The following is a 26,955-nucleotide window of genomic DNA, read 5'->3' as shown; positions in this document are numbered from 1 at the left end:
CGGCACTCCCTCAGCACCGACCCTCCCACAGTGCGGCACTCCCTCAGCACCGACCCTCCCACAGTGCGGCACTCCCTCAGCACCGACCCTCCCACAGTGCGGCACTCCAAGCTCTGTAAAGGATGCCAGCCTATAGATGTTCAGTTTGGTTCCTGGGTTGGACTTGAACCTGGAATCATCTGACTCAGAGGCAAACACGTTGATCCCACTGAACGACAGCCGAAGAGTGTGCAGAGAAATACATTTTTATTAAAAATATATACATTACACACCACAACAATGGGGGAATGGGTTTGCTGAGAGTTGGGAGAGACCAAAAAAAAAGAGTGGGAGAGACACAGACACACACAGACAGACATAATCTCAGGCACTACAGGAACCTTCTACAGTTTTAAAAAAAAACACACAAACTCACACTGATGTTCACAAGGGGCAGAGGGAATGACAGTTGCAGTGAGTAACATTAGAAACAAACCCACAGTCCCAACCACACAACAACCCGGAGACATGGGAATACTTAATATACTTTTGTTCTCAGTTTGTAGTCTCTGCTTCTGTACAATATATATTTATATAAATAAGTAACATACAACACATCAGAGAATGCTGGTAGCATTCACTCAAGCAAGAGAGCTCCCTTGCTGTAACTTTCTGAACCCTTCTAGGATTTACCTCCTTTTGCAAGGTTTAGCCCCCCTCCACCCAGACCTATCTGTAGGGGGTCCCACACTGATACAAACTGGCAGCCCCCACTCCCTCCTGCCCCTTCCCCACCTCAATGACTCAAGGCTGGGAGTTTGAGGCAGGCTCTGGGAGGTTCTATAGGCCTCGATTCCTGGACAGTGCTCCCAGAGTCACCGGCCCCAACTGGGAACGTTCCCCACCATTTCCCTGAGCTCCCGAGGGCTCAGTGTCCCTGCCTCTGAGCCAGGAGGACTGGGCTCAAGTCCCTCCTGCTCCTGAGGGCGTGTAGTAGCATCTCTGAACAGGTAGATGAAAGAAAAGTTTGAATATTGGCCGCTGTACTACCAATGTGGCTAATCCAATGCAGGTAGCAATATAGTTAACACTGGCTTCATCTGGGAAACAAGGTATTCCCTGGGTCAGCAAACTGGTGAATTCCAGTTTAGGAGCAGGGATTGCTAAAGGAGTACAATGTTCTTATCTTTAAAAATACTAAAGGTACTGTGATTATAAAATACGCTTAAAACATGTCCATAGCTCACTGCCTCTTTTTGAGAGGGGGGGGGATTAATTTCTTTCCCCTTTTAATTACCCCCCTCCTAAATATTGACCCTAATCAACAGGCAGATCAGCAGCTTCGTTAGTCAGACTGAATGTTCCTGTACCACCACCCTGTACCCTGTTTGGGTTGGAAGGCTTTTAATGTACAGAACCAAGCCTCTCCTGCAGCCCCATGAATAACCAGATTCTCACATCCCACGGAGTGAGATCCTGACCTCTTAAACTGCAGGAGTAAGACTGATCGGTCAGGGGGTTAAAGTCTCAATCCATGTAGCCCTCACCAACCGAAACCTTTAATACGTGACAGTGTGTGTGAGAGAGAGCGAGAGAGAGAGTGTGAGTGTGCGTGTGCGTGTGCGAGAGACAGAAAGTCAGACAGTGTGCAAGAGACAGACAGACAGACAGAGAGAGAGTGTGCAAGAGAATCAGACAGAGATTGCGAGTCAGAGTGTGTGCAAGAGAATCAGACAGAGTGAGTGTGTGAGAGACAGAGAGAGAGTGTGCGATAGAAAGGCAGTGTGAGAGAAAAACAGACAGACTGAGTGTTTGAGAGTGAGAGAGAGAAAGAGAGTGTGTGTGTGTGTGTGTGAGAGAAAGTCAGGCAGACAGAGAGTGTGTGCGAAGGTCAGTGAGAGAGAAACAGATAGAAAGACTGAAAGAAAGTTTGTGTGAGAGAGTCAGACAGAGAGTGTGAGAGAGACAGAGTGTGCGACAGAAAGTCAGTGTGTGAGAGAAACAGACAGACTGTGTGTGAGTCAGAATGTGTGAGAAAGAGTCAGACAGAGAGAGAGAGAGAGAGTGCAAGAGAGTCAGTCAGATAGAGTGTGCGAGAGAAAGTCAGTGAGAGAAACAGAGTGTGTGAAGAGTCAGACTGAAAGTTTGCGAAGAGTCAGATAGAGAGACTGTGCGAGAGAGAGAGTCAGACAGACAGTAAGTGCGCGAGAGAGTCAGTGTGAGAGAAACAGATAGAGAGTGTGTGTGAAAGTCAATGTGCGAGAGAATCAGACAGAGAGAGCATGTAAGAGTCAGAGAGAGAAAATGAAAGCACAAGAGAGAGTCAGAGAGAAAGAACATATGCGCACATGCGAGAGAAAGACAGAAACAGAGAGTGAGAAAGACTGTTGTGAGAGTGTGTGTGGGAGACTGAGTTTGTATTAAAGGGGTATGGACATCTTTCCTGAACTCCAGGAGTGTGCTCAGAGGATGCTGACTCTCTCGCTGAGTCTCTGCACATCTCTGCTGCCTGAGCTAGCAGCAGGAGGGGGCTGTTTGGTGAGGTGGGGCAGGTACTGTAGGTGTTGTGCCTGGCTGCGTTGCTCCCAGCGTGGGTCATCGCTCTCATGGGTCAGGTACCGCTTTCCAATCTTGCATTCCAGCTCTCGCAGGTCCAACCACGTCTGCTGGTCCTGTATCGGGGGAGGGAATAGGGGGGAGGGAATGTGGAGTCGTCAGAAATTGGACTCAAAAGACCGTTCTCTTATTCCTTTGTGAAACTGAAAGGGCTGTCACCATCACAGTTGGGAAACAGATAGTTGGTGCACCACAGCCAGGTTACCCTCAATAAACACCTCCCCTTCCCAAATCATCCCCAATTTCTACAGTTATCCCCAGAATCTATCCATGGCCAGACTAAAGAATATGGGAATAGTACAGATAGAGTTAGATGCACCAAATGGCCTACTCCTTTGTGATCTGCAGAGGAATATCGATTATCCGAATTTCGGATGATCCGAAGATGATGTCAAGGTCCTGCAAAGCCCTTTGCAAAATGAAGTGTTTTACAGTATGTTACTGGGCCGTTCATTTTATTAAAAAAAAAGGCAGAGAGCATAAAACCATCCATGAGGCAGTGCTTCTGTCTTTCTAACACAAGACTGAACTCCCGCAAACTGAGAAATGCTCTTGCGATCGTTGAAGCCGTTCAGGACTTTGTTAAATGCTCCCCTCGCCACTGCATGCCGAATGTTAACTACTGCTGCATTTTTAAAAAGTTTTCTCATGTTATCATTGCTTTATTTTGTTCCTGTTGTGGAGTCTGTGTCTTCTTGTGCTCAATACATTAAAATTATAGATTTTAAAAAATTCTCTGCTACTGCACAGCGTTAGATCCCGATGAAGGGCTTATGCCCGAAATGTCGATTCTCCTGCCCCTCGGATGCTGCCTGACCTGCTGGGCTTTTCCAGCACCGCACTCTCGACTCTGATCTCCAGCATCTGCAGTCCTCGCTTTCTCCCAGTGTTAGATCAGCATGACTTCCCTTGTTTAAGGTAAAATCGATTATCCAAATAATCAACCAGCCGATCGAAATAGTGTCCGCCCATCTCGTTCGGATAATCGAGGTTCCTCTGCACTCCTCCCCCCACTTTCCTTTATTTGGCACGGGAATGAAATAAGGAAGGGGGATTCTGGTGTACAATGCCACTTGCGCCAACTGGCTCAGATGGGCCATTGGCATGGCACCAATCTCACAGGAAGGTTTCCATCAACTTATTCTTTGGCAAAACATGGGTATTGCTGGCAAGGTCAATCCCTAATTCAGCTTGAAAAGTGTGGCTTGTTCAGTAAGTTCAGATGGAAGAGACAGCCCCAGTGCTGTGGGTCAGGAGCCATATGTAGGCCTGACCAAGCAAGACTGGACAGATTTCCAGAAGGACATCGGTGAACCAGACAGGTTTTGATAAAAGACAATGGTTGCCCCACGGTCACCATCACCAAGATTCATCCGGCAATCACAGAGAGGAGAATTGGAACAGAATGGCATTGGGCACGTCTGAAGAGATGGGCCTAATGGTCTCATTCCATGCAAAATGGCCGAAGTAGCTAGCAACATGATGGGATTTAGCCAAGACACCTCGGGATGATCCTGTAGCCCATCCGAAAAGGTGACGTTGCACCTTCAACCCCAAACTGAAGCAGCAAACTGCAGGGGGCCTGGGGTGGGGGGGTTGTCAGACAGTGTGGCACTCCCTCTGTACTGTGCTGGGCCACCAGATCAGTTCCAGCACTGGGGCCGAACACAGGACAATCTGAGGTACTGACCGACCTACCCCCAACCCCAGCCCCCAGAAGCCAAAGGTTACCTGCAGGAAGGGGTGACTCAAAGACTTGTCCACACTGTATCGTTTCCTCATCTTCACCTGGAGCAAGTTGTTGATCAGATCAATGCCTTTAAAAGGAGAGAGATTTCAGCTGATCATTCGCTCCCCCCTCCTTAGAGGGTTCTCAAACTGATGTTAGAGACTGGATTGCAATCCAATATATACAGCACAGCCCCCCATCAAATACTCCCAGGACAGGGACAGCACTGGGTTTAGATACAGAATAAAGCTCTCTCTACACTGTTCCCCATCAAATACTCCCAGGAAGGGACAGCACTGGGTTTAGATACAGAATAAACCTCTCTCTACACTGTCCCCATCAAACACTCCCAGGTCAGGGACAGCACAGGGTTAGATATAGAGCTCCACCCCTCAAACCCCTTCCATCTTCTGCCTCACCTTCCTGTGAGATCTCCTTCCAGGGATTGGGTGGGTACATGAATGCAGCGTTCTGGATCTGATCATTGATGTCCTCGTCCTCATTGAAGGGGAAGGTGCCGCTGAGGCTGACGTACAGGATCACCCCCACTGACCACATGTCCAGGGAGCGGTTGTAGCCTTTGTCCAGAAGTACCTCAGGTGCCAGGTAGGCCGGGGTGCCCACCACCGAGCGGCGAAAGGATTTCTCGCCGATGATTCGGGCAAAGCCAAAGTCACAGAGTTTCACCTGGGATCAAGGGGAGAAAGGGGAGTCACAGAAGGTGCCAAAGGCAGGGCTCAGAGGAATGGATTATTCATCGACTGAGTTTACAACAACAGGCCACAGTTATTGACACCTCCTCTTCTGGAGTCACATGGTCCTGCTTTTATTTCCCAATCCCCAGAAGATATCCCGTCGCTTGGAGACGTCTCGATTTCAAAATTGTATTCAAACCAAGTCTTACTTGGCATTTGAATAGCATCCAGCTCTTCCCCCTCAAACTGGTACGAGGCTTTTTAAACAATAATTTATTCACAGGTTGAGGGCACGACGGCCAGCCCAGCAGTTACTGCCCATGGGGCAGTTAAGAGTCAACCCCATCGCTGTGGGCCTGGAGTCACGTGTAGGCCAGACCAGGTAAGGATAACAGTTTCCTTCCCTTAAGGGTATTAGTGAACCAGATGGCTTTTTCCCCCAACAATCGATTCATGGTCATCATTAGACTCTTAATCCCAGATTTTTAATTGAATTAGAATTCTGCTGTGATGGGATTCGAACCCACCTGGGTCGCTGGATTAACAGCTCGGCAATAATACCACCTCCCCTTATCAGTTCACCATTAGTCAAGGTAACCCTGGGACTGAGCAGAGGGGGTTAAGGCAGGGTGCTCCCCCCCAATGGCCAAATCCAGAAGTGCAGGCCAGGTCAGGCCCAATCCCTTCCTTCGGGTTCTCCTGCTGTGCTTGCAATTTGTTCAGCGGAACGTAGGAACGTAGGTTCAGCCAGCAAATGTTGGCCATGCCTAATTGCCCCTTGACAAAATTCTCAAACCCTGGAATCCCAGAGTGCAGGAAAGGAGGCAGCTCCAGATCAAGACAGGTGTGAGTGGTTTTGAAAGGACCGAATGCAGGGATCATACAAGGTGGCCATTTTGGGAAGGTCAAGGGGGAACGTGGGAGCGTGGAAGGCAGGCACCGTGGGAAGGTCAGGAGAAAATGTGGGAATGAAAGGTGACCATCTTGGGAAGGTCAGGACAGAACGTGGGGATGGAAAGCAGCCACCTTGAGAAGGTCAGAGAATGCAGGGATGGAAGGTGGCCATCTTGATCACCCACCTGAGGGAGGGGCTCAGCTGACGCCAACAGCACATTTTCTGGTTTGAGATCACAGTGCACGATGTTCTTGAAGTGTAGATGCCGGAGGGCAACAAGGATCTATGGAAACAGAAAGAAAACAACTCAATAAACAGTGCCATCTTGTCAGTCAAAGTGGCTTATCACTGCTTTCTGTCCCACTGTGGCCTAGACATTCAGATTTAACACATAACACACCCATATTCCAACATCCAGGTTTACTCAAAAACACTAAAGGATGGGCTGGGGCTGGGGTTGGAATGTTAATTCAAATAGGGCACAGTCCCCCCCCACCCCTTTTTCTGATCACTCTCCAATTTGTATGCAAATGGGCAAGATTGGCCTCAAATGAAAAGCCACATACAGCAGACAATGCAGTGTGGAAAAGCTAAACTCTATCCTGGACCATTCAGGATTTGGTGCCCCAAAACAGTGGTGGATTGGTGCTGTTTCCCCCCTGGCCCTGTCTCTTGCTCAGGTTGTAACAGGAGGCAGGAATGGCCTAGTGGCATTATCATGGGATAGTTAATCCAGAGACCTGGGCCCATGCCCTGGGGAGGCAGGTTGAAATCCTGCCCAAACTTAAATTAAACAAACAAAATCTGGAATTAAGAATCTAATTGTGACCATTGCCAATTTCCCCAATTGTTGGGAAAAACCCAGTTGGTTCACCATCCTTCAGGGAAGGAAACTGTTGTCCTGGTGTGGGCCTACATGTGACTCCAGACCCACAGCAATATGGCTAACTTAACTGCCCTCATTGGCAATTAGGGGTGGTCAATAAATAATGGTCTATATAGTGGAGTGAATAAAAACAATTCCCTCCAGCTCGCTTGAGATCTGGATGCAAGTGTAGACGGGTATGTTTGCAAACATCATGAAAATTGGTGCAGCCGTGGATAAATGAGGAGGATTGTCAAGGGATACAGATTGGAAGATTGGGCAAAGAAATGGCAAGGTGGAGCATTGTGGGTAAATCGGCAAAGTCTTCTCCCTGGGGTCAGGGAGTCCAGAACTAGAGGGAATAGGTTTAGGGTGAGAGGGGAAAGATATAAAAGAGACCTAAGGGGCAACGTTTTCACACAGAGGGTGGTACGTGTATGGAATGAGCTGCCAGAGGAAGTGGTGGAGGCTGGTACAATTACAACATTTAAAAGGCATCTGGATGGGTATATGAATAGGAAGGGTTTGGAGGGATATGGGCCGGGTGCTGGCAGGTTGGGATATCTGGTCAGCATGGACGGGTTGGACTGAAGGGTCTGTTTCCATGCTGTACATCTCTATGACTCTAAATGCAAGAGGGAAGTGTCCAATGAATGGCAGGACCCTGAGCAGCTTTGATATACGGTGGGATCTTGGGATCATGGTTCCCCGAAAGTGGCAGCACAAGTGGATAAGATGGTAAAGGCGGCATACGGCATAAGTTGCCTTCATCAGTCAGGGCACTGAATATAAAAGTTGGCAAGACTTTAGTTAGGCCACACTTGGGAGTATTGCGTGTCACACTATAAGGAAGGATGTGGAGGCTTTGGAGAGGGTGCAGAAGTGTGGTTTGCCAGGATTGGAGTGTATGAGCTATGAAGAGAGTCTGGACAAACTTGGATTGGTTTTTCTCGAGCGTCGGAGGCTAAGGAGCTACCTGATAGAAGTTTATAAAACTACGAGAGGCACGGATAGTCAGGAGACCTTATCCCACGGTGGAAATGTCAAAACTAGGGGCCTCAGGTTTGAGGCAAGAGGGGGAGACATTTGAAGGAGATGAATGAAGCAAGTCTTGTTTTCACATGGAGGGTGGTAGGTCCCTGGAATATGCTGCCAGAGGAGCTGGGAGATACAACAGCCACATTTAGGAGGCATTTAGACAGACACAGGCTGGGAATAGAGGGATACGGGTCAGGTGCAGATAGATGGGATTAGTTTAAAATGGCATTGTGGCTAGCACAGACACAGTGGGCCGAAGGGCCGGTTCCTGTGCTGCAGTGCGCCACGTTTTAACGTTGCACTCTTGCAATTCTGTTTTTTTTTGGCAGACCCTTACTTCATTAATGGTGCAGGTGATTCCAGTTTCAGCTCTATAATTCCCTCCCTCCTCCTCTCTGATGTTCCCTAAGGATTGTGTTGATGACTCATGGTGTTGAATTAGAACTAGAATCCCTACAGCGTGGAAACAGATCCTTCGGCCCAACAAGTCCACACCGACCCTCCGAAGAGTAACACACCCAAAACCTACTCCCCTACCCTTTTGTTTTTACCCCTGACTAATGCACCTAACCTACACATCCCTGGACGCAATGGGCAATTTAGGCAAAAGTGAGGACTACTGAAGGGCTTTTGCCCGAAACGTCGATTTTCCTGCTCCTCGGATGCTGCCTGACCTGCTGTGCTTTTCCAGCACCACTCTCATCTTAACTATGGGCAATTTAGCATGGCCAATTCATCCTAACCTGCACATCTTTGGAACGTGGGAGGAAACCGGAGCACCCGGAGGGAACCCACGTAGACACGGGGAGAATGTACAAACTCCACACAGACAGTCACTCGAGGGTGGAATCGAACTTGGGTCCCTGGTGAGGCAGCAGTGCTAACCACTGAGCCACCGTGCCACCCATAAATGCCACTCCATTATGCTGTGGAGCATAAATACTGGCACAGACTAGTTGGGCTGAATGCCTCTTTTCCCCTCCCTTCTCTCTGTGAGAATACACAAGCAGCGTCACCAAAATCTAAAAGTTGTTTTAAATGAAGTCAAACTGTTGCAATAAAACCAAGCTCCTCTTGGGGACGATGTACAGCTACAGGTCTCAGCTGCACCACCTGCTGGGATAAAGCAATACTGCAGCTAATTAATTTGGCTGCTCCATGGATTCATTTATTTTAAAATATAAATACAAATCCTTCAAATGATGGGAGTGGAAATTGTAGATTATGGAAACAGTTCAAATGGGGGGTGCGGGGGGTGGAGTTGGGGAAAATGGGACAGGAGTAGAGGAGACTGAGGGGGCAATGTGACTGAGTTGGATTTAATTACGAGGGACATTGAAGAAACATTTAGCCATCACGACTGGGGGTTGTGGGGGGGTGGGTTTAAGGTGAGGGGCAGGAAGTTGAAAGGAGAATGTCAGGAAAAACTCTTTAGAAACCCTTAAAACATTTAGGAAGCATTTGGATGAGCACTTGTGACACCAGGGCTATGGGTTGGAAAGTGGGATTGAAAAGGTTGTTTTCGACTAAAGCAGATTAGATGGGCTGAAGGGCCATTTTCTGCGCTGTAGACCTGTGGGACTCAAAAGAATTGAATCCCTACAGTGTGGAAAAAGGCCATTTGGCCCAGAGTCCACACTGACCCTCCATAGAGCATTCCCACTCCCCCCCCATCCACCCATCTAGCCTGCACATCCCCTGGACACTATGAGTCAACTTAACATGGCCAACTCATCCTAATACATCTTTGGACTGTAGGAGGAAACCAATACAGACACGGGGAGAATGTGCAAACTCCACACAGACAGTTGTCAGAGGCTGGAATCAAACCTGGGACCCTGGCGCTGTGAGGTAGCAGTGCTAACCACTGAACCATCATACAACCCTTAAGTGCAAGTGAATTGAATTAGTGCTGTTTGATGATTGTTGATCGGAATAGATACGATGGGCCAAATGGCATGCTTATCTGCTGCCTGAGTCTGAACACGCAGCAGATAAGGAATGCAGTTGGTTACCTATGTGATCCAGTCGGTTACCTGTGTGATCTAGTTGGTTACCTGTGTGATCCAGTCGGTTACCTGTGTGATCATGAACTTGGTGATCCTTTCCGGTAGCCGGCCCCTCTCGCTGGACAGGATCATTTCCAACATGTCGCTGTGAAGCTTCTCCATGACGACAAACACCTTCTCGGGAGTCTCGAACATGCATTCCAGGTTGACCACTCCAGGGTGAGATAGGCCCTGTGGACAGAGGAGGGAGAATGAGGGCAGGAGGTGGTTACCCCAGCAACGGGGTGGGGGGGGAGGGCAAACACAGGTCCTGCCAACCTGCAGCAGAGATGGCATTTAATGGGGCAATACAGGAAAAGATAGATAAAAGACGTCAGCCGTTCAGGAGTATCCAGCTCCTTGGGAAGTCCATCAGGAAGGTGGCAGTGAATTCTGGGAAGTCGGTCAGTCCTCCGAATCCCTCCTGGCCCAGTCGCCTTCAGTTGAGTGTTTGAATGGAGTAAAGTTGGCAGGAAACCTCTCGCCAGTCAGATCAACACTATGCCACAGAGCACCGGAAAGACGGGCAGAAACAGACCACCCCCTGCAACCCCTCCCATTCAGGGGCCAATCTGCCGTACGGGTGACCACCCCCAGCCCCGAGCTTACCTGTAGGATGGCCACCTCATTGCGTAGCTGGCTCTCCTGTTTGGTTGGGAAGCGCAGTTTGTCAATGACTTTGATTGCTACGTCCCGCCCGGTCTCTCTGTGCTTGCCTGGGAACAAAGAGCAGGGGATAGGGGTGCGAGGGAACAGTCAATGTGTTTGAACCACAGCGGGGAGGCCAATCAGCCCACTGCACCCATGCTAGCTCTTTGAAACAGCCGCCAATCCGAGTTGCGTCAATTCTAGAGCTTTCCCTGTCCAGATATTTATCCAATGCCCCCCACCCAGGCCCAGGGCAGGTAAAAACCAGGCCCAGAGTGCAAGGTTTCTGTCTACACGTATTCTTTAGCAGAAGTGGTGGAGATGGGTGCAATTCCAACATTGAAGAGATTTGGACAGGTACATGGATAGAAAAGGTCGAGAGGGATACGGGTCAAATGGAAGTAAATGGGATTGGTTCAGTTTAGGAAACCTGGTCAGCAAGAATGAGTTGGGCTGAAGGGTCTGTTTCAATGCTGTATGACTCTATGAACCCACTGCCCCACACACGCAAACGCACACACACACGCAGACAGAAACACACGCAGACAGGCATGCTGACAAGACACACACGCAGAGAGACAAACAGACGCACACAAACAGACAGACCCGCATACAGACACACACATACACACACACACACACACACACACACACACACACAGACAGTCAGATAGACAGACACGCAGACACACACACACGCGTGCACACAGAAAAGCTACAGATCCTGTTAAATACAAAACTGGACTAAATTTCTTTATTTTCTATCTTTGCAAAGTCAACAATCTTCATGACCACCTGTGTGTGTGTACCAAAGCCACGGTCTTGTGGTGGAGTTGGTATCTCATCCCCTACTCCCTGAGCAAGCCTGCAAATATGGCATCAAACTCTGAGTTGGGTTTGACATTTGTTCATGCAGCCGTGGCATTAATGGCTAGGCCAGTATTTGTTGCCTATCACTAAGAGCTGACCGCATCCCTGTGGGTCTGGAGTCACATGTAGTCCAGAGGGTAGATTTCCCTTCCTAAAGGGCACTGGATGGAGTCTTACAGCATTCACTTGGGCATCTGGAGTCCCAGTACAGTGACACTGCCACAATGCTACTGTCTCACTCGGTTGAACAAGGGAATTGTTCTGAGGGGGATTGGATGCTTTGCTCTACGCCAACGTGTAAGAACAGAACCAGGACTGGAAATAGCGCCACATTAATGCCAGTCCACAGTGTCTGGATAATCTCACCTCCATAAACAATCCCAAACTGGCCTGATCCAAGCACCTCGTCTGCAAAGATCTGGTAGACAATCGCAATATCCTGGTAGAAGGAAAGCAGAGTGAGAGAACAGGCAGTCAGAATGCAAATACCTCAGGGAGGGAAGTCCGAGGGATACTCTACAGAAGTTTCCCTGCAGGACAGGGATGGAGAAAGATCACTTTATACTGTTCCAAATCAGGGACAGCACAGGTTAGGTACAGAGTAAAACTGCCTCTACATTGCCCTCATCAAACACTCCCAGGGACAGGGACAGGGACAGCACAGTGTTAGATACAGAGTAAAGCTCCCTCTACACTGTCCCCCATCAAACACTCCCAGGACAGGGATGGCACGGGGTTAGAGACAGAATAAAGCTCCCTCTACACTGTGCCCATCAAATAGTCCCAGGACAGGGACAGCACGGAGTTAGCTACAGGGTAAAGCTCCCTCTACATTTTTTAAAAACTGAAAACAAAGTAAAGCTTCCTCTACACTGTCCACCTCAAGCACTCCTAAGGCAGGTAACAGTATAGGGTGAAATACCAAGTGAAGCTTCCTCTACGCCGAGTTTTCTACATTAAACTGGATCTCCCATGACTGAGGCACTGCCACCCCTCTGGCAGTTTGTGCTGTTGTCTGCCCAGCTCCCCAGTGGCGATACTCACCACATTCTCCAGACTCTGACTGTTGGGCACGGAGAAATTGACTGAGGCCTGTCCTGCAAAGTGAAGCAATAAAAATCCCGATCAGTGACACAGTCGGCGAATGGGCACGGGGACAGGTCGGCTGGCCTGAGCTCAGATTGGCACTGCCTTACCATCTGGGCAGGGGGGGTAAGAGTTGTCTTTAGGCAACCATAGCCCCCTCCCACACCCGAGGGTAAACAGGCTTCTTGTCCCTGAGCCACCAATTCAGGGGCAACAGACAGTGGAAGACTGCGATATCCCCCCAGGGCCCAACAGTTTGCCAGTACCTCTCCATTCAGGAATGGCCACTTGCGTCATCTACAGGGACGCTGCAGGGAACCCATCGTCTCTCCCCTTGAGTGGGGGCCATGGGGTGAGGGGTCAGCTGTACTGAACCAGGCCACTGGTGTGCCATGTGGGCAGGGGTACACCCACCCTGGGCACTGCCAAAGGCGAGGCCGATAGAGTCAGCTCCCATTTTGAAGGGCAAGGTGCTGGCCTTCCGGTTCGGAGGATAGAGGGTTCAAATCCCACTTGAGCCCGTTAGGCGAAGTGTAGCGCCTGAGGGAGTGCCGCGTCGTCAAGGGTACTGCTGCTCCCCACCCATGTCGATGCCCCCACCAACTGTGGGTCCTCGAGGGACAGCACTACCCTGGCCAATATTCGCCACTCAGGAACCATCACCGAAAACAGATTAATTAACGGCGATCAGATCGTGTGGGGGTTTTGCCGGGTAATGCGATTGCAAAAGGTGCTATGTAAATGCACCCTTTTCCATCACTTAAAGAGAGCGCGTGAGATAAAGGATAGCGTTGATGTGGATACAGAGGGCTCACTAGATGTATTCCTGAGCCAAAATTCTTAATCCCTGGAGGAGAGATGGAGCAATTAAGAGGCCCATACTCACTAGAGTTTAGAAAAATGAGAGGAGATCGAAGTGAAGGATAGAAGATGCTAAAGGGGATTGACACAGTAGATGTGGAGAGGGTGCTTTCTCATCTGAGAGGTCGTAGGTATAGGATATGGGGGAGCAGCATGGTGGCTCAGTGGTTAGCACTGTCACCTCATAGTACTAGGGATCTGGGTTCGATTCCACCCTCAGGTGACTGTCTGTGTGGAGTTTGCACGTTCTTCCTGTGTCTGCATGGGTTTCCTCCCACAATCCAAAGGTATGCCAGTTCGGTGGATAGGCCATAGGAAATTGCCTGCAGGGGCGGCATGGTGGCTCAGTGGTTAGCACTGTTGCATCACAGCGCCAGGGGACCAGGTTCAATCCCTGCCTTGGGTGACTACTGTGTGGAGTTTGTACATTCGCCCAGTGTCTGGGTGGGTTTCCTTTGGATGCTCCGGTTTACCCCCACAATCCAAAGATGTGCAGGTTAGGGTGGATTGGTTGTGCTAAATAACCCATAGTGATTAGTGCATTAGTCAGGGGTAAGGGTGGGGTAGGGTGGGGTGGGGTGGGGTGGGGTGGGGGAATAGGTCTGGGCGGGTTGCTCTTCGGAGGGTTAGTGTGGACTTGTTGGGCCGAAGGGCTTGTTTCCATATTGTAGGGAATCTAATCTTTAACGTGTGCAGGCTGGGTGGGTTAGCTGTGGGAAAATGCAGGAATAGGGTGTGCAGTGGATCTGGGTGGGATGCTCTTCAGAGGGTGAGGGCAGACTCGATGGGCTGAATGGACTGCTTCCACACTGGGTTCCAAAGGGTTGTAAGAGCTGTGGAAATTGCTAGCCCAGAGTGTGGTGGATGCTGGGACATTGAGTAAATGTAAGGAAGAGATATAGACAGATTTTTAATTGGTGAAGGGTTATGGGGAGTGGGCAGAAAGTGGAGTTGAGGCCGAGATGAGAACAGCCACGATTGTATTAAATGGCGGAGCAGGCTTGGGATGGGCCGAATGGCCCACTACTACTCCCAGTTCTTGTGATCAGCTCAGTGCTGCTACTTAGCAGGCCTGCAAATGGAATTCCTGACAAATCAAGATCATCAGAGTGGCTGTAGAGCCAACCTCAAGTATCCATTTGCAACTACCCCCCAGCATGGGACAATGTGGGGAGGCAGCGAGAGAGGGGGGGGGGGGGAAAATGGAGTAGGTGCTCTCTATTTTGCACTTGCGACCCAATCAAATCAAACAAGGAGAGGCAAGAGAAGTAGGAAACTGAAAGAGTGAGTTAGCGTCCCCTGGGTCACTCTGCAGATCACTGGCAAGAGAGAGTGGGGGGACATATACAGTGGGCTGAATGGCCTCCTCCAATGCTGTTCTGACAGTAACCTCTGGAAAGCCAAGAGAGAGCTAGAGGACATGACGGTGAACAGGAAGGTGGAGAAGCTCAGGCTCTTACTGTGTGGGGTCTGCTCCTGGGGGTCCTGAGTGTCCTGGAAGATGACAGGTTTCAGTGCTTGCCGGATAGCCGCTTCCCAGGCCTTGGCCTCCTCCACCCAGGAGACGCTGCCCGGATCTCCGGATCCCGAAGGTGGGTGCGAGGCAGGATTCTCGCCCACAAAGTACACCACGTTGCCTGTCCGGATCTCGAAGCAGTGAGGGATGGTCGCAGAGTTCTCAGCAGGTTCCACCCCCAGGATCTCCGAGAGGGGGATCTCCTGGACAGGCAGAGAGGACCAATGTGGGGGGGGGGGGGGGGGGGGGGGGGAAGGGCGTGGGGGGGGGGGGGGGGGGGGGAAGGGCGTGGGGGGGGGGGGGGGGGGGAAGAGAGGGCGTGGGGGAAAACAGTAGAAAACAAAATCAGACACGTCTGGACTCTAACCCCTACTTTCTGAAACCGACACAGTGTACAGCTCCCTCTACTCTCCGAAACCGTCAGTAAAGCTCCCTCTACTTTCTGAAACCAGAGCGTTAAGCTCCCTCTACTCTGAAACCAACATAGGTAAAACTCTCTCTATTCTCTGAAACCGAGTAAAGCTCCCTCTACTCTCTGAAACAGACGGTGAGGTTGCCTCCACAATATCCTTATCCAACATCCCAGGACACACACAGCCCAGATTAGAGATGGTAAAGCTCCCTCTCCTAATCCCTACAAATGGCTCAGCTCTAACCCCAGAGCGCCAGCCACTCCTGCATCAATGTGATTGACTTCCTTCCCCTGCCCCAGCACCACCATCCCTTTAACAACTTGGGGCTGAGTCAGCCTCTGGGATCATGTGCATGGTGGACAAATTTCCTGAAGGCTGGATTTTGTCCAAGTATGGGCGGCACGGTGGCACAGTGGTTAGCACTGCTGCCTCACAGCGCCAGAGATCCGGGTTCAATTCCTGTCTCAGGTGACTGACTGTGTGGAGTTTGCACGTTCTCCCCGTGTCTGCGTGGGTTTCCTCCGGGTGCTCTGGTTTCCTCCCACACTCCAAAGATGTGCAGGTCAGGTGAATTGGCCATGCTAAATTGCCCGTAGTGTTAAGTAAGGGGTATGGGTGGGTTGCACTTCGGCGGGTGCGGTGTGGACTTGTTGGGCCGAAGGGCCTGTTTCCACACTGTAAAGTAATCTAATCTAACCGGGGAAAACGACATTTCAGAGTCAGAACGGTGCGTGACCTGGATGGCGAATTTGCAAATGTGCTCAGACCTTGTACCCGGCGCCCTCTGGAACTTACTTTCACAAGGAGCCTCACTGAGTTGCTGTAGTGTCCTGTGAAATCAGTGGTGGAATGCTGGGGGCGGGGGGGGGGGGGGGGGGGGGGGGGGTGGTCAATGACCAGGTTAGCATTACCTGCCCATCCCCAATTTCTCTTCAATAGACTGGTGGGATGTGGGCATCACCGGCCGGGTCAACATTTATCCCCATCCCTAGTTGCCCCTGGAGAACGTGCTGGGAGCGGCGTTCTTGCAGTCCACCTGCTGTGGGTTGACCCACAATGCCCTTATGGAGGGAATTAGAGTCAGAGATGTGCAGCACAGAAACAGACCCTTCGGTCCAACTCGTCCATGCCAACCAGATATCCCAAGCCAATCTAGTCCCACCTGCCAGCACCCAGCCCATATCCCTCCAAACCCTTCCTATTCATATACCCATCCAAATGTCTCGTACCAGCCTCTACCACTTCCTCTGGCAGCTCATTCCATACACGTACCACCCACTGCATGAAAAAGTTCCCCCACTGAAGGAAAGACAGTATATTTCCAAGTCAGGATGGAGTGGGGGGCATCTTGTTCCACGTTCCCATGTATCTGCTGCCCTTGTCCTTCTAGATGGAAGTGGTCGTAGTTTCGGAAGATGCAGCCTTGGTGAATTTCTTGTACTATTCAAACAAAACAATCATCCACATTCCACCCCTCCAGTAAATCTCGCTTAAACCCTCCAGGTTTCAGTGGCGTCAAGATGTTGCATCTCGATGGGCGTACTCAGCCTATAATGTCTGAAGCAGACTGTCGTTCACACACAAAAGCCTTACCTTGTAATACTTATTCCCGGTGTCATTGTGAAACAGGGTGATGCACTTGCAGTCCAGTCTCCAGTAATGCCGCTTCCGCTGCAAGAAGGCAGGAGAGAAGGCAACTGTGGGTCACTGAGCAATAGCCGCTTGGACAAGACACAACAGACAGAATGACCCATCAAACTCAAACTCAACAGGAGAAAATGGAGAGGATCCATTGGACGTCTGCTCAATGCGGATCGGTTCCAATGGGAAGGGGGTGGATCCTTCCATCCAACAGGGAGTGGATTTACTGCAGTTATACCCATTGAGAAAAGGATGGGCCCCTGGGAAGGGAGTGGATCCACTTGACTCTGACTTTGAGAAGAAAAGGTGCAGATTGGCCGGAATGCCATCAAAGGTATGGAGGATCCATGAAACCTCTATCCAATGGAAGAGGGATGGATCCACTGGAAGTCTGTCAAATCGTAAAGGGGTGGATACACTGGAATGCCATCCAAGGCACAGAGGATCCACTGGAATTCTGTCCAATGGAAACAGAATTGATCCACTGGAACATCATCCAAGGAAACGACAGAAAATATCCCAATGGAAAATGGGTGGATCCATTCTGTCAAGTAGGAAATGGGGTGGGCCCATTGGAATTTTGATCCCAGGAATGGAGGATCCACCAAATTTTTATCCAATGGAAAAGGAATGGATCCACTGGAATGCCATCCAAAGAATGGGGGATCCACTGGAATCCCATCCAACAGAAAATGGGTGGATTCACTGGAATGCCACCCAAGGGAAGGGAAAACCACTGGAATTTCTATCCAAAGGGAAAGGTATTGGTCTACTGGAATACCATCTCAGGGATGGAGGATCCACCAAAATTCCATCCAATGGAAAAGGAACAGATCCACTGGAAAGCCATGCAAGAAAAAGGGAAGCCACTGGGAAGTATTCCAATGAAATGCTACCTAAGGGAAGGTGGATCCTCTGGCATTCTGTCTGACAGGAAAGAGCCGGGTCCATTGGAAGGTCATCCAAGGGAAGGGGTGGGGCCATTGGAATTCTACCCAATGGGGAGGCAGTGAATCCACTGGAATCATTTCCAATTGGAGCCAAGGGCTAGGTCCAATGTAACTGCATTGACTGGCACCTGAATGAGGAAGGGCAGAGGGGGCCAGCGTCATGGAAAACCCAGTGGGGAGCCCACAGAGACACTCACACCCCACCCCCCACCCCACCCCCTTGGCTCCAATTGGAAATGATTCCAGTGGATTCACTGCCTCCACATTGGGGAGAATTCCAATGACCCCACCCCTTGGATGACATTCCAATGGACCTGGCCCTGATGCCCCAGACCACAGGTTATGGGAGGGACTGGAAATGCCAATGGCAGGAAGGGGGGGGCATACGCAAGGGAAGCGAGGTGAAACCCCCCACCCCCCGTAAAAACCAGCAAAGGTGCGGGGAGGGGGGAAGCGGGTCGCGATATGACAGACTAGGTTCCTTTTACCAGCGCATCCCTGTTACTGTAGTGAACCACCCAACCCTCTTTCAGGGTGGTGCTGGATTTCCGCTTGGTCTGCTTGACAGACTGTACCACACGCATCAGGGGGATGTTGCTGGCCATGGGATCACTGGAAGAGAAGACACGGAGGTGAGAGATTCCCCATTCCTGTCACCTCCCAAACAAAACGAGAAAGAATCGATGTACTCGTTTTAAAGCAACCAATTCTGCAAAGGAGATGGGGGGGAAAGAGGGGAGCGATCCATTCAGAGTAGCCCAATCACTGTAGTGAGGGCCATCTTCCCAAGTGGCTGGCTTGCTAGGCCATTTGAGATGCTGGTGAGCAGTCAGTTACCCAGTGTGGGACTGGAGTCACGTGTAGGGCTGACAGCAATCCAGCCGGAGTTTTGAAACAGCTCCCATGGCCTTTACCCCACAGCAACATTCAAAGGTGACCGGATTTACCGAATTCAAATTTCCCACCGCCTCCCCCCCCAAAACACACACACACACACACACACACACACACTCTGTTACTAGGCCATGACTACCCTCCTTCACTCACTGAGTAGACACTCGCTTCTGAATTCCAGAGGTTCTGCGGCAGTGGGGGGGGGGGGGGGGGGGGGGGAGAGAAGGGGAGCTCAAGTCCCACTTTAGGGTGAGAATACAATAATCGAGACTGGCACTGAAGGATGCCACACTGTTGGAGGTGACATTATATTGAGGGCTGATGAAGGGCTCCTGCCTGAAATGTCGATTCTCCTGCTCCTCGAATGCTGCCTGACCTGCTGTGCTTTTCCAGCACCACTCTAATCTTGCCTCTAACTTCCAGCATCTGCAGTCCCCACTTCTGTCTACGTTGCACTGAGGCCCTACCTAACCGTCTGGGTGGATTTTCACACTGTTTTGGAGTGTATTGTGCTGTTGTCACTAACCATTCTTCGAAAGAGTGCGTCACAGGTAGACAGGGACGTGGAAGGTGTTTAACACGCTTGCCTTCACAGCATTGAGTATAGGAGTTGAGACGTGAAGTTGTACTGGATGTTGGGGAGGCCACTTTTGAAGGACTGTGCGCTGTTCCAGTTGCCCAGCGATAGGAAGGATATTATTAAGTTGGAGAGGGTTCAGAAAAGATTTACCAGGATGTTACTGGGGACTAGAGGGTTTGAGTTATAGGGACAGGCTGGATAGGCCGGGATTTCTTTCACAGGAGCATAGGAAGTTGAGGGTGACCATACAGAGGTTTATAAAATCAAGAGGGGCACATGAATAGCAAAGATCTAGGGTAGGGGAGACCAAACCTCGAGGGCATAGGCTCAATGTGAGAGGAGAAAGGTATCTGAGGGGCAATGTTTTCACACAGAGGGTGGCTCATATGTGGAATGAACTGCCAGAGGGAAGTGATAGATTCAGGTACAGTTACAACATTGAAAAGATATTTGGATAGGGACATGGATAGGAAAGGTTTAGAGGATTATGGACCAAATGCAGGCAAGTGGGACTAGTTCAGTTTGGGAAACTTTATCAGTATGGATGAGCTAGACTAAAGGGGCCTGTTTCCAGCTGTATGACTCTCATCCAAGTAATCCATAGACCCACATCCTATTCCAAGGATCAGGTCAGATGGTGGAATTTGAATTGAGTGGGAAAAAAAACACTAGAATTAAAAGTCTAACGATGACCGTGAAACTGCTGCTGGATCTTGTAAAGACCCATCTGGTTGGTTAATGTCTTTCAGGAGAAGAATCTGTTGTCCTTGCCTGGTGCAGCCTACATGTGACTCTAGACCCACAGCAACATGACCCACTTTTAATTGCCCTGTGAAACAGCCCAGAGAGCCCGTGCATCCAGGGACAAATAAGGATTAACAATAAAGGTAGGCCCAGTCAGTGTCACATCGTGCGAGCCAATTAAATAAAACTATTCCAACAACGGGGCTACTTCTCACGTCCAAACCAATACTGTTTGGCCGAACCAACATCATACAAAAAAAACTTCACCTGTAATCAGCCGCATGTTGCTGGGTGGGATCTTGCTCTGCACCTCCCAGCCCTGGCTAAACTTCAAAAACCGGCACTACAGCATTTTGGGATACCAATGGTCCTCCAAAAGCGCCACAGCAACACAACCCTTTCCCGTCTGAAGCACATCGGCCAATTTACCTCATCATTCTGTTGGGGCTGTCGTCGTCGCCGGGGTAACCGTTCTCCGAGCGGTGGCTGGGGGTGGTGGGTGATTCGTCAAAGTCGTCCATGGTCAGGGTTTTGTCCCCGTCGCCGTCGTCTGTAACATCCTCCATATTTACGTCCACATCAATGCCAGGGCTCATCACATCTGAAAGGGACTGGAGATTCAAAACTTCCGCCCGAGTCAGAATCAGGACCTCACAAAGCAGAAAATTCCTCAACAGTTCCAAATCAATTAGCCACTTAAATCTGAATGGACCAGGATTCTCATTCAGGAGAAAGGCCAACAGGCCATGGTGCCTGGAGGTGCTGTGGACAACAAAGACATTTACCTCAGAGTACAACGGGACCTTGATCAGTTGTACTGAGGAGTGGCAGATGCAGTTTAATTTAGATAAATGTGAGCCATATTTTGGAAAGGAAAATCAGGGTGGGACTTATACGTTTAATGATAAGGTCCTGGGGAGTGTTGCTGAACAAAGACACCTTGGAGTGCAGGTTCATAGCTCCTTGAAAGTGGAGTCGCAGGTAGATGGGATAGTGAAGGCGGCGTTTGGTATGCTTTCCTTTATTGGTCAGTGCATGGAGTACAGGAGTTGGGAGGTCATGTTGCGACTGTACAGGACATTGGTGAGGCCACGTTTGGAATACTGTGTTCAATTCTCTGCCGTGGGAAAGATATTGTTAAACTTGAAAGGGTTCAGAAAAGATTTGCATGGCTATTTCCAGGGTTGGAGGATTTGAGGTACAGGGAGAGGCTGAATAGACTGAAGCTGTTTTCCCTGGAGAATCGGAGACTGAGGGGTGACCATATAGAGGTTTATAAAATCATGAGGGGCATGGATAGGATAAAAAGAAAAGGTCTTTTCCCTGGGGTGGAGTCCAGAACTAGAGGGCATACATTTAGGGTGAGGGGGAAAGATTTAAAATGGACCTTAGGGGCAACCTTTTCACGCAGAGGGTGGTACGTGTATGGAATGAGCTGCCAGAGGAAGTGTGGAAGCTGGTATAATTACAACATTTAAAAGGCATCTGGATGGGTACATGAATAGGAAAGATTTAGAGGGATTGCTCGTAAATGGGACTAGATTAGGGTATCTGGTCAGCAGATATCTAATCTAGTCCTGCTCTGATTTGCCTTTCCAAAATGCAGCACCTCACATTTATCTAAATTAAACTCCATCTGCCACTCCTCAATCCACTGGCCCATCTGATCAAGATCCCATTGTAATCTGAGGTAACCTTCTTCACTGTCCACTACATCTCCAATTTTGGTGTCATCTGCAAATTTACTAATTATACCTCCTACGTTCACATCCAAATCATTTATATGACAAAAAGCAATTAACCCAATAACGCACCGTATGGCATTCCACCAGCCACAGGCCTCCAGTCTGAAAAGCAACCCTCCACCACCACCACCCTCGGTCTTCTGCCTTTGAGTCAGGTCTGTATCCAAATGGCTAGTCCTCCCTGTATTCCACAAGATCTAACCTTGCTCACCAGTCTACCACGAGGAACCTTGTCAAACGCCTGACTAAAGTCTAAATTGATCACATCCACCTCCTTGCCCTCATCAATCCTCTTCGTTACTTCTTCAAATAACTCAGTCAAGTTCATGAGACACGATTTCCCACACATAAAGCCAGTCAAACAGAAAGCACGGAGTACAGTCACTTCTCACCCCCATTGACGATTGATTCGCCTAAGCAGTCGTTGGGCACTTTCTCGGAGCATCGTTTGTGGCAGTTGAACTTGCAGTCTGTGGGTTGGGGAGAAAACACAACAAACGGAAGGTCAGACCACAACCCCCTAACGAAGAGGCCGCGCAGTAAATCCTCGGTACCCGCCAGTTCACGATTCGTGAATTCGCCAATCAGTGGCCCAAAAAAAAACTTGGCAAAATTCACCACTTGCAGGCAAAACTCACATATCTGCGATTTGTAACCTATTTTCAAATGAGCTCCGCACTCGCGAATTTCATCACTCAGAGATTCTCAGAAACAGAACCCTCACGCACATGGACTGTACTTCATTTTGTTAAAATGGAGAGGCAACAGCCGAGTGATAGAGTCACACAGCACAGAAACAGACCCTTCGGTCCAACCAGGCCATGCCGACCCATAATCCCAAACTAAACTGTGGCTGGCCGGGTAATCCAGATAATAGCCTGGGGACTCTGGGTTTGAATCCCCACACCAAATGATGGAATTTGAATTTAGTTAAAACAAAATCTGGAATTTGAAACATAGGATCATAAGAACCAGGAGCAGGAGTAGGCCCTCTGGCCCCTCAAGCATGTCCTACCATTCAATAAGATCATGACTGATCTTTATCATGGACTCAGCTCCACTTACCCGCCCGCTCACTATCACCCTTAATCCCTTTACTGTTCAAAAATCTATCTCTGCCTTAAAATCATTCAACAAGGAAGCCTCAGCTGCTTCCCTGGGCGGGGAATTCCACAGATTCACAACCCTCTGGGGGAAGAAGTTCCTCCTCAGCTCAGTCCCAAACCCACTCCCCCTTATTTTGAGGCTAAGCCCCGTAGTTCTAGTTTCATCCCCCTAGTGGAAACAGCCTTTTTATTTTTGAGGTTATGTGCAATGGTTCTAATTTCACTTTATCTATTCCTTACTCTTCAAAAATCTACCTAATGACGACCATGAATCCATTGTCGATTCTTGTAAAAACCCATCAGGGTCATTAATGCCCTTTAGGGAAGGAAACTGCTATCGTTACCTGGTCTGGGCCTACACGTGACTCCAGACCCACAGCAACGTGGTTGACTCTTAACTGGGCAATGGGCAATAAATACAGCAGGTCAGGCAGCACCCGAGGAGCAGGAAAATTGATGTTTCAGGCAAAAGCCTTTCATCAGGTTCCTGATGAAGGGCTTTTGCCTGAAAGGTCAATTTTCCCTGTTCCTCTGAGGCTGCCTGACCTGCTGTGCTTTTCTAGTACCACTAATCTTAACTCTAATCTCCAGCATCTGCAGTACCCACTTTCACCTAATGGGCAATAAATGCTGGCCTAGTAGCGACCCCTCATCCTGTGAGTGACTAAAAACTAACTTGAACTCTTCATCAAAACTCTACACCTTTTGGATGGTTGATGTAACAAAACGTTGGGTTTTTTTTTGTGGTGGTCACACTCGCGCGCGCGCGCGCGCGCTCTCTCTCTCTCTCTCTCCCTCCTCTTCCATCACCAATAACCTCTCCTCCCTGTCTCTCACCTCACTCTCGCCTCCAGCACCTCTCCTGAGTATCTCTTCCCCTCCTGTGGTCTTTCCTCAGGTGTACATTGGAGAACGTTTGAATTGCAAGCCCTAAGACATCCCCCAGCTGCCAAATGCGCACTGACCTTTGCACTGTAGCCCCTGACGGAACAGCCCCTTCAGCAATTTCTTGCAGAACTGGCAGACTGTGGGCCGGGTGTAGGAGTGCACAGCAAACGTGTGGGGAACCTTGACCTTTGACAGGAAGATTTTGTCCAGCTCAATCGGCCGTCCCGTGTAGATGCCCAGGTTCAGACGCTTTTCCTTCAGAGACACTGTTTCCACCAAGCTCTTCTGTACTTTAAGAAAGCCAGAGCCAGAGGGAGAGGGCGAGGGAGATGGACAGAGAAAGATTGGGAAGAGAAAAGTTTTTAAAAGGTCAGACATTAAAGATCCAAAATTTCAAGCCTCCAAAATTTAAGAGAAGCAACAACTTTGTGGTATTATCGCTGGACTGCTCATGCAGAGAACCAGGTAAGGTTTGGGGACCTGGGTTCAAATCCCGCCACAGCAGATGGTACAATTTCAGTTCAATAAAAACCTGGAATTAAGTCTCTCATGATGACCAGGAATTCATTGTCGATTTTTGGGAAAACCCATCGGGTTCACTAATGCCCTTTAGGGAAGGAAACTGCCATCCTTACCTGGTCTGGGCCTACACGTGACTCAGCAACGTTGTTGTCTCTTAACCCCGTCTGGGTAATTAGGGGTGGGCAATAAATGCTGGCCTAGCCAGCAATGCCCTTATCCCGTGAATGAAAAAGGCAAATGTGGTGAAGGATGTTTTTTCTCAAACCCCTGGCAAATATGCAGCTCGAGCAAACACCAAAAAAAAACACCATGTAGACATTCGACCCACCTTGGTTTGTGTAAACCGGCTGATACTGACCATGCAAGACTCCAAAATGCATCAAATCATTAGAACACACTTTCGGACATCACAATTGTTCATTAAGGTACCAAACAAAGACTCTCATCCAATAATTTGTCAATACCCTCACAAGCAGCACTTAAAGAGAGTGGAAACCAACTGTTCAGACATCCTTAGGGGATCTTACTGTGTATAAAACAGCTGTGTTTTCTAATATAAAATCAGTCTTCAAAGCAATCTGTCTGTGGGAAATGTTTGGGGTAGCTTAGCACTGTTGCCTCACAGCGCGAGGGACCCGGATTCGATCCCACCCTTGGGTGGCTGTCTTGTGGAGTTTGCACATTCTCCCTGTGTTTGCATGGATATCCTCCGGATGCTCCGGTTTCCTCCCACAGTCCAAAGATGTGCAAGTTAGGGTTGACTGGACATGCTATGTGGCTCCATTGTGTCCAGGGATGTGCAGACTAGGTGAGCTAGCCATGGAAAACGCAGTGTTGGAGGGTATGGGGCTGGGGCTATGCAAGACAGCCTTTGGAGGGTTGATACAGACTCAATGGGCCAAATGGCCTCTTTCCATGCTGTAGGGATTCCATGAATTATCCAAAAATGTTAAGTACGGTTAAAGGACATCATTTCCAAATCTGCCATGAGGTCCTCCTTTGGGGCCAAGTTCAAGTTATGCTCAATGTTTGATCAGAGGAACATTAGTCTTTGTGATTCGCCAAAGCATTGGAGGTAGAGGGACAGTGCATACATTCACAGCCGAGTTAGATGGATGTTTACCCAACCAGGGAATCGACATTTATAGGGGAAAGGGATGGAAAGTGGAGATGAAGGCACAATCAAATCAGTCAGGATTGTTGCCGGGATTGGAGGGTTTGAGTTTTAATGACAGGCGAGGACTCTCTCTCCCAGAGCATAGGAAGTGGAGGGGTGACGTTATTAGATTTTTTAGATTAGACTTACAGTGTGGAAACAGGCCCTTCGGCCCAACAAGTCTACACCGACCCGCCGAAGCGCAGCCCACCCATTCCCCTACATTTACCCCTTACCTAACACTACGGGCAATTTAGCATGGCCAATTCACCTGACCCTGCACATCTTTTGGACTGTGGGAGGGAACCGGAGCACCCGGAGGTAAACCCATGCAGACACGGGGAGAACGTGCAAACTCCACACAGTCAGTCGACTGAGGCGGGAACTGAACCCGGGTCTCTGACGCTGTGAGGCAGCAGTGCTAACCACTGTGCCACCATGCCGCCCACAATATATTTATAGAGGTTTATAAAATCATGAGGGGCATGGTTAAGATGAATAGCCAAGGTCTTTACCCCAGGGCATGGGAATCCAAAACTAGAGGGCAAAGTTTTGAGGTGAGACAGGAACCATTTTAAAGAGACCTAAGGGGTAACCTTTTCACCCAGAGGGTGGTACGTGTGTGGAATGAGCTGCCAGAGGAAGTGGTGGAGGCTGGTACAATTACAACATTTAAAAGGCATCTGGGTGGGTATATGAATAGGAAGGGGTTAGAGGGATAGGGGCCAAGTGCTGGCAAGTGGGACTAGATTAACTTTGGATATTGAGTCAGCATGGACGAGTTGGGCTGAAGGGCCTGTGACTGTGCTGTGTGACTGTATCAAAATGCACTGCATTGGGGTTTTCCCAGGATTAAAACACAACACAACAGGGATTGGAGAACAAGCTGTTAAACAGGATCAGGGTTGATATGATGGTGTTAATAACTCAGCAGTTTACCACCTGGGTGTCACTTGGTGAAGTGAGGAGCAGCTCAGAGACTGACAATCGCGAGCTGATGGATCCTGTCAGCGAGGTGTTGGACAGTCGCCTCTTTCTGGCCCCACTGCAGTTATTCGGGATGCTAAACGCACACCTCTTGTGGTAGTTCAGTCCGCAACCTGTTTCCAAAATAGAACAGAACATGGAGGACATTACACACAGGGTTTCCCCCCCAGTCCCCCCCCACAAGTCTACTCCCACCTCCTCCAGCCAACCCTGGTACAAGAAGGCCATAACTAATACTTTGCATTGCTGTTGCACCTCCAAACCCAGGCACTTCACTGGAGCAATTTACAAAGCGCAACCTTCGAAGACTCACATCATGAGTTACTGGGTGGATTGTCCAAACGTTTGTTCAACAAGGTGGATTTTAAGAGGCATCTTAAAAGGGCGATGAGATATATAGTGACCAGAATGGGGTCAGTCAAGTGGTCCTCATAGAATCTGAGTTCCCTGACTGGGACTGTTAACCTGGTCCAATCAGGGAGC

General features: G+C 49.5%; 1 protein-coding gene across 3 annotated transcripts in view; it reads right to left on the bottom strand.

Annotated features, from left to right (window-relative positions):
* Positions 1-229: 229 nt before the first annotated feature.
* The window catches only part of prkd2 (protein kinase D2), a 116,913-nt gene continuing 90,187 nt past the window's right edge, over positions 230-26,955 (bottom strand). For 2 of the 3 annotated variants that reach the window (XM_072549377.1, XM_072549379.1), the window contains 15 exons: positions 26,428-26,585; positions 23,885-24,092; positions 22,206-22,283; positions 20,498-20,669; positions 18,339-18,462; positions 16,853-16,930; positions 14,791-15,049; positions 12,428-12,480; positions 11,750-11,822; positions 10,475-10,581; positions 9,896-10,057; positions 6,099-6,197; positions 4,744-5,011; positions 4,327-4,412; positions 230-2,651 (listed from right to left, as the gene is read on the bottom strand). In XM_072549377.1, coding sequence (XP_072405478.1) covers positions 2,442-2,651; positions 4,327-4,412; positions 4,744-5,011; positions 6,099-6,197; positions 9,896-10,057; positions 10,475-10,581; positions 11,750-11,822; positions 12,428-12,480; positions 14,791-15,049; positions 16,853-16,930; positions 18,339-18,462; positions 20,498-20,669; positions 22,206-22,283; positions 23,885-24,092; positions 26,428-26,585 — 2,135 coding nt within the window. In that variant the 3' untranslated portion in view covers positions 230-2,441. The remainder of the gene's footprint in view (positions 2,652-4,326; positions 4,413-4,743; positions 5,012-6,098; positions 6,198-9,895; positions 10,058-10,474; positions 10,582-11,749; positions 11,823-12,427; positions 12,481-14,790; positions 15,050-16,852; positions 16,931-18,338; positions 18,463-20,497; positions 20,670-22,205; positions 22,284-23,884; positions 24,093-26,427; positions 26,586-26,955) is intronic. The other variant, XM_072549378.1, reaches the window with a different exon arrangement.

Source organism: Chiloscyllium punctatum, chromosome 29 (assembly GCF_047496795.1).
Source record: "Chiloscyllium punctatum isolate Juve2018m chromosome 29, sChiPun1.3, whole genome shotgun sequence".
Classification (NCBI taxonomy): domain Eukaryota; kingdom Metazoa; phylum Chordata; class Chondrichthyes; order Orectolobiformes; family Hemiscylliidae; genus Chiloscyllium; species Chiloscyllium punctatum.
The sequence above is the reverse complement of the archived record's forward strand: the minus strand, read 5'-3'. Positions and strand labels throughout refer to the sequence as shown.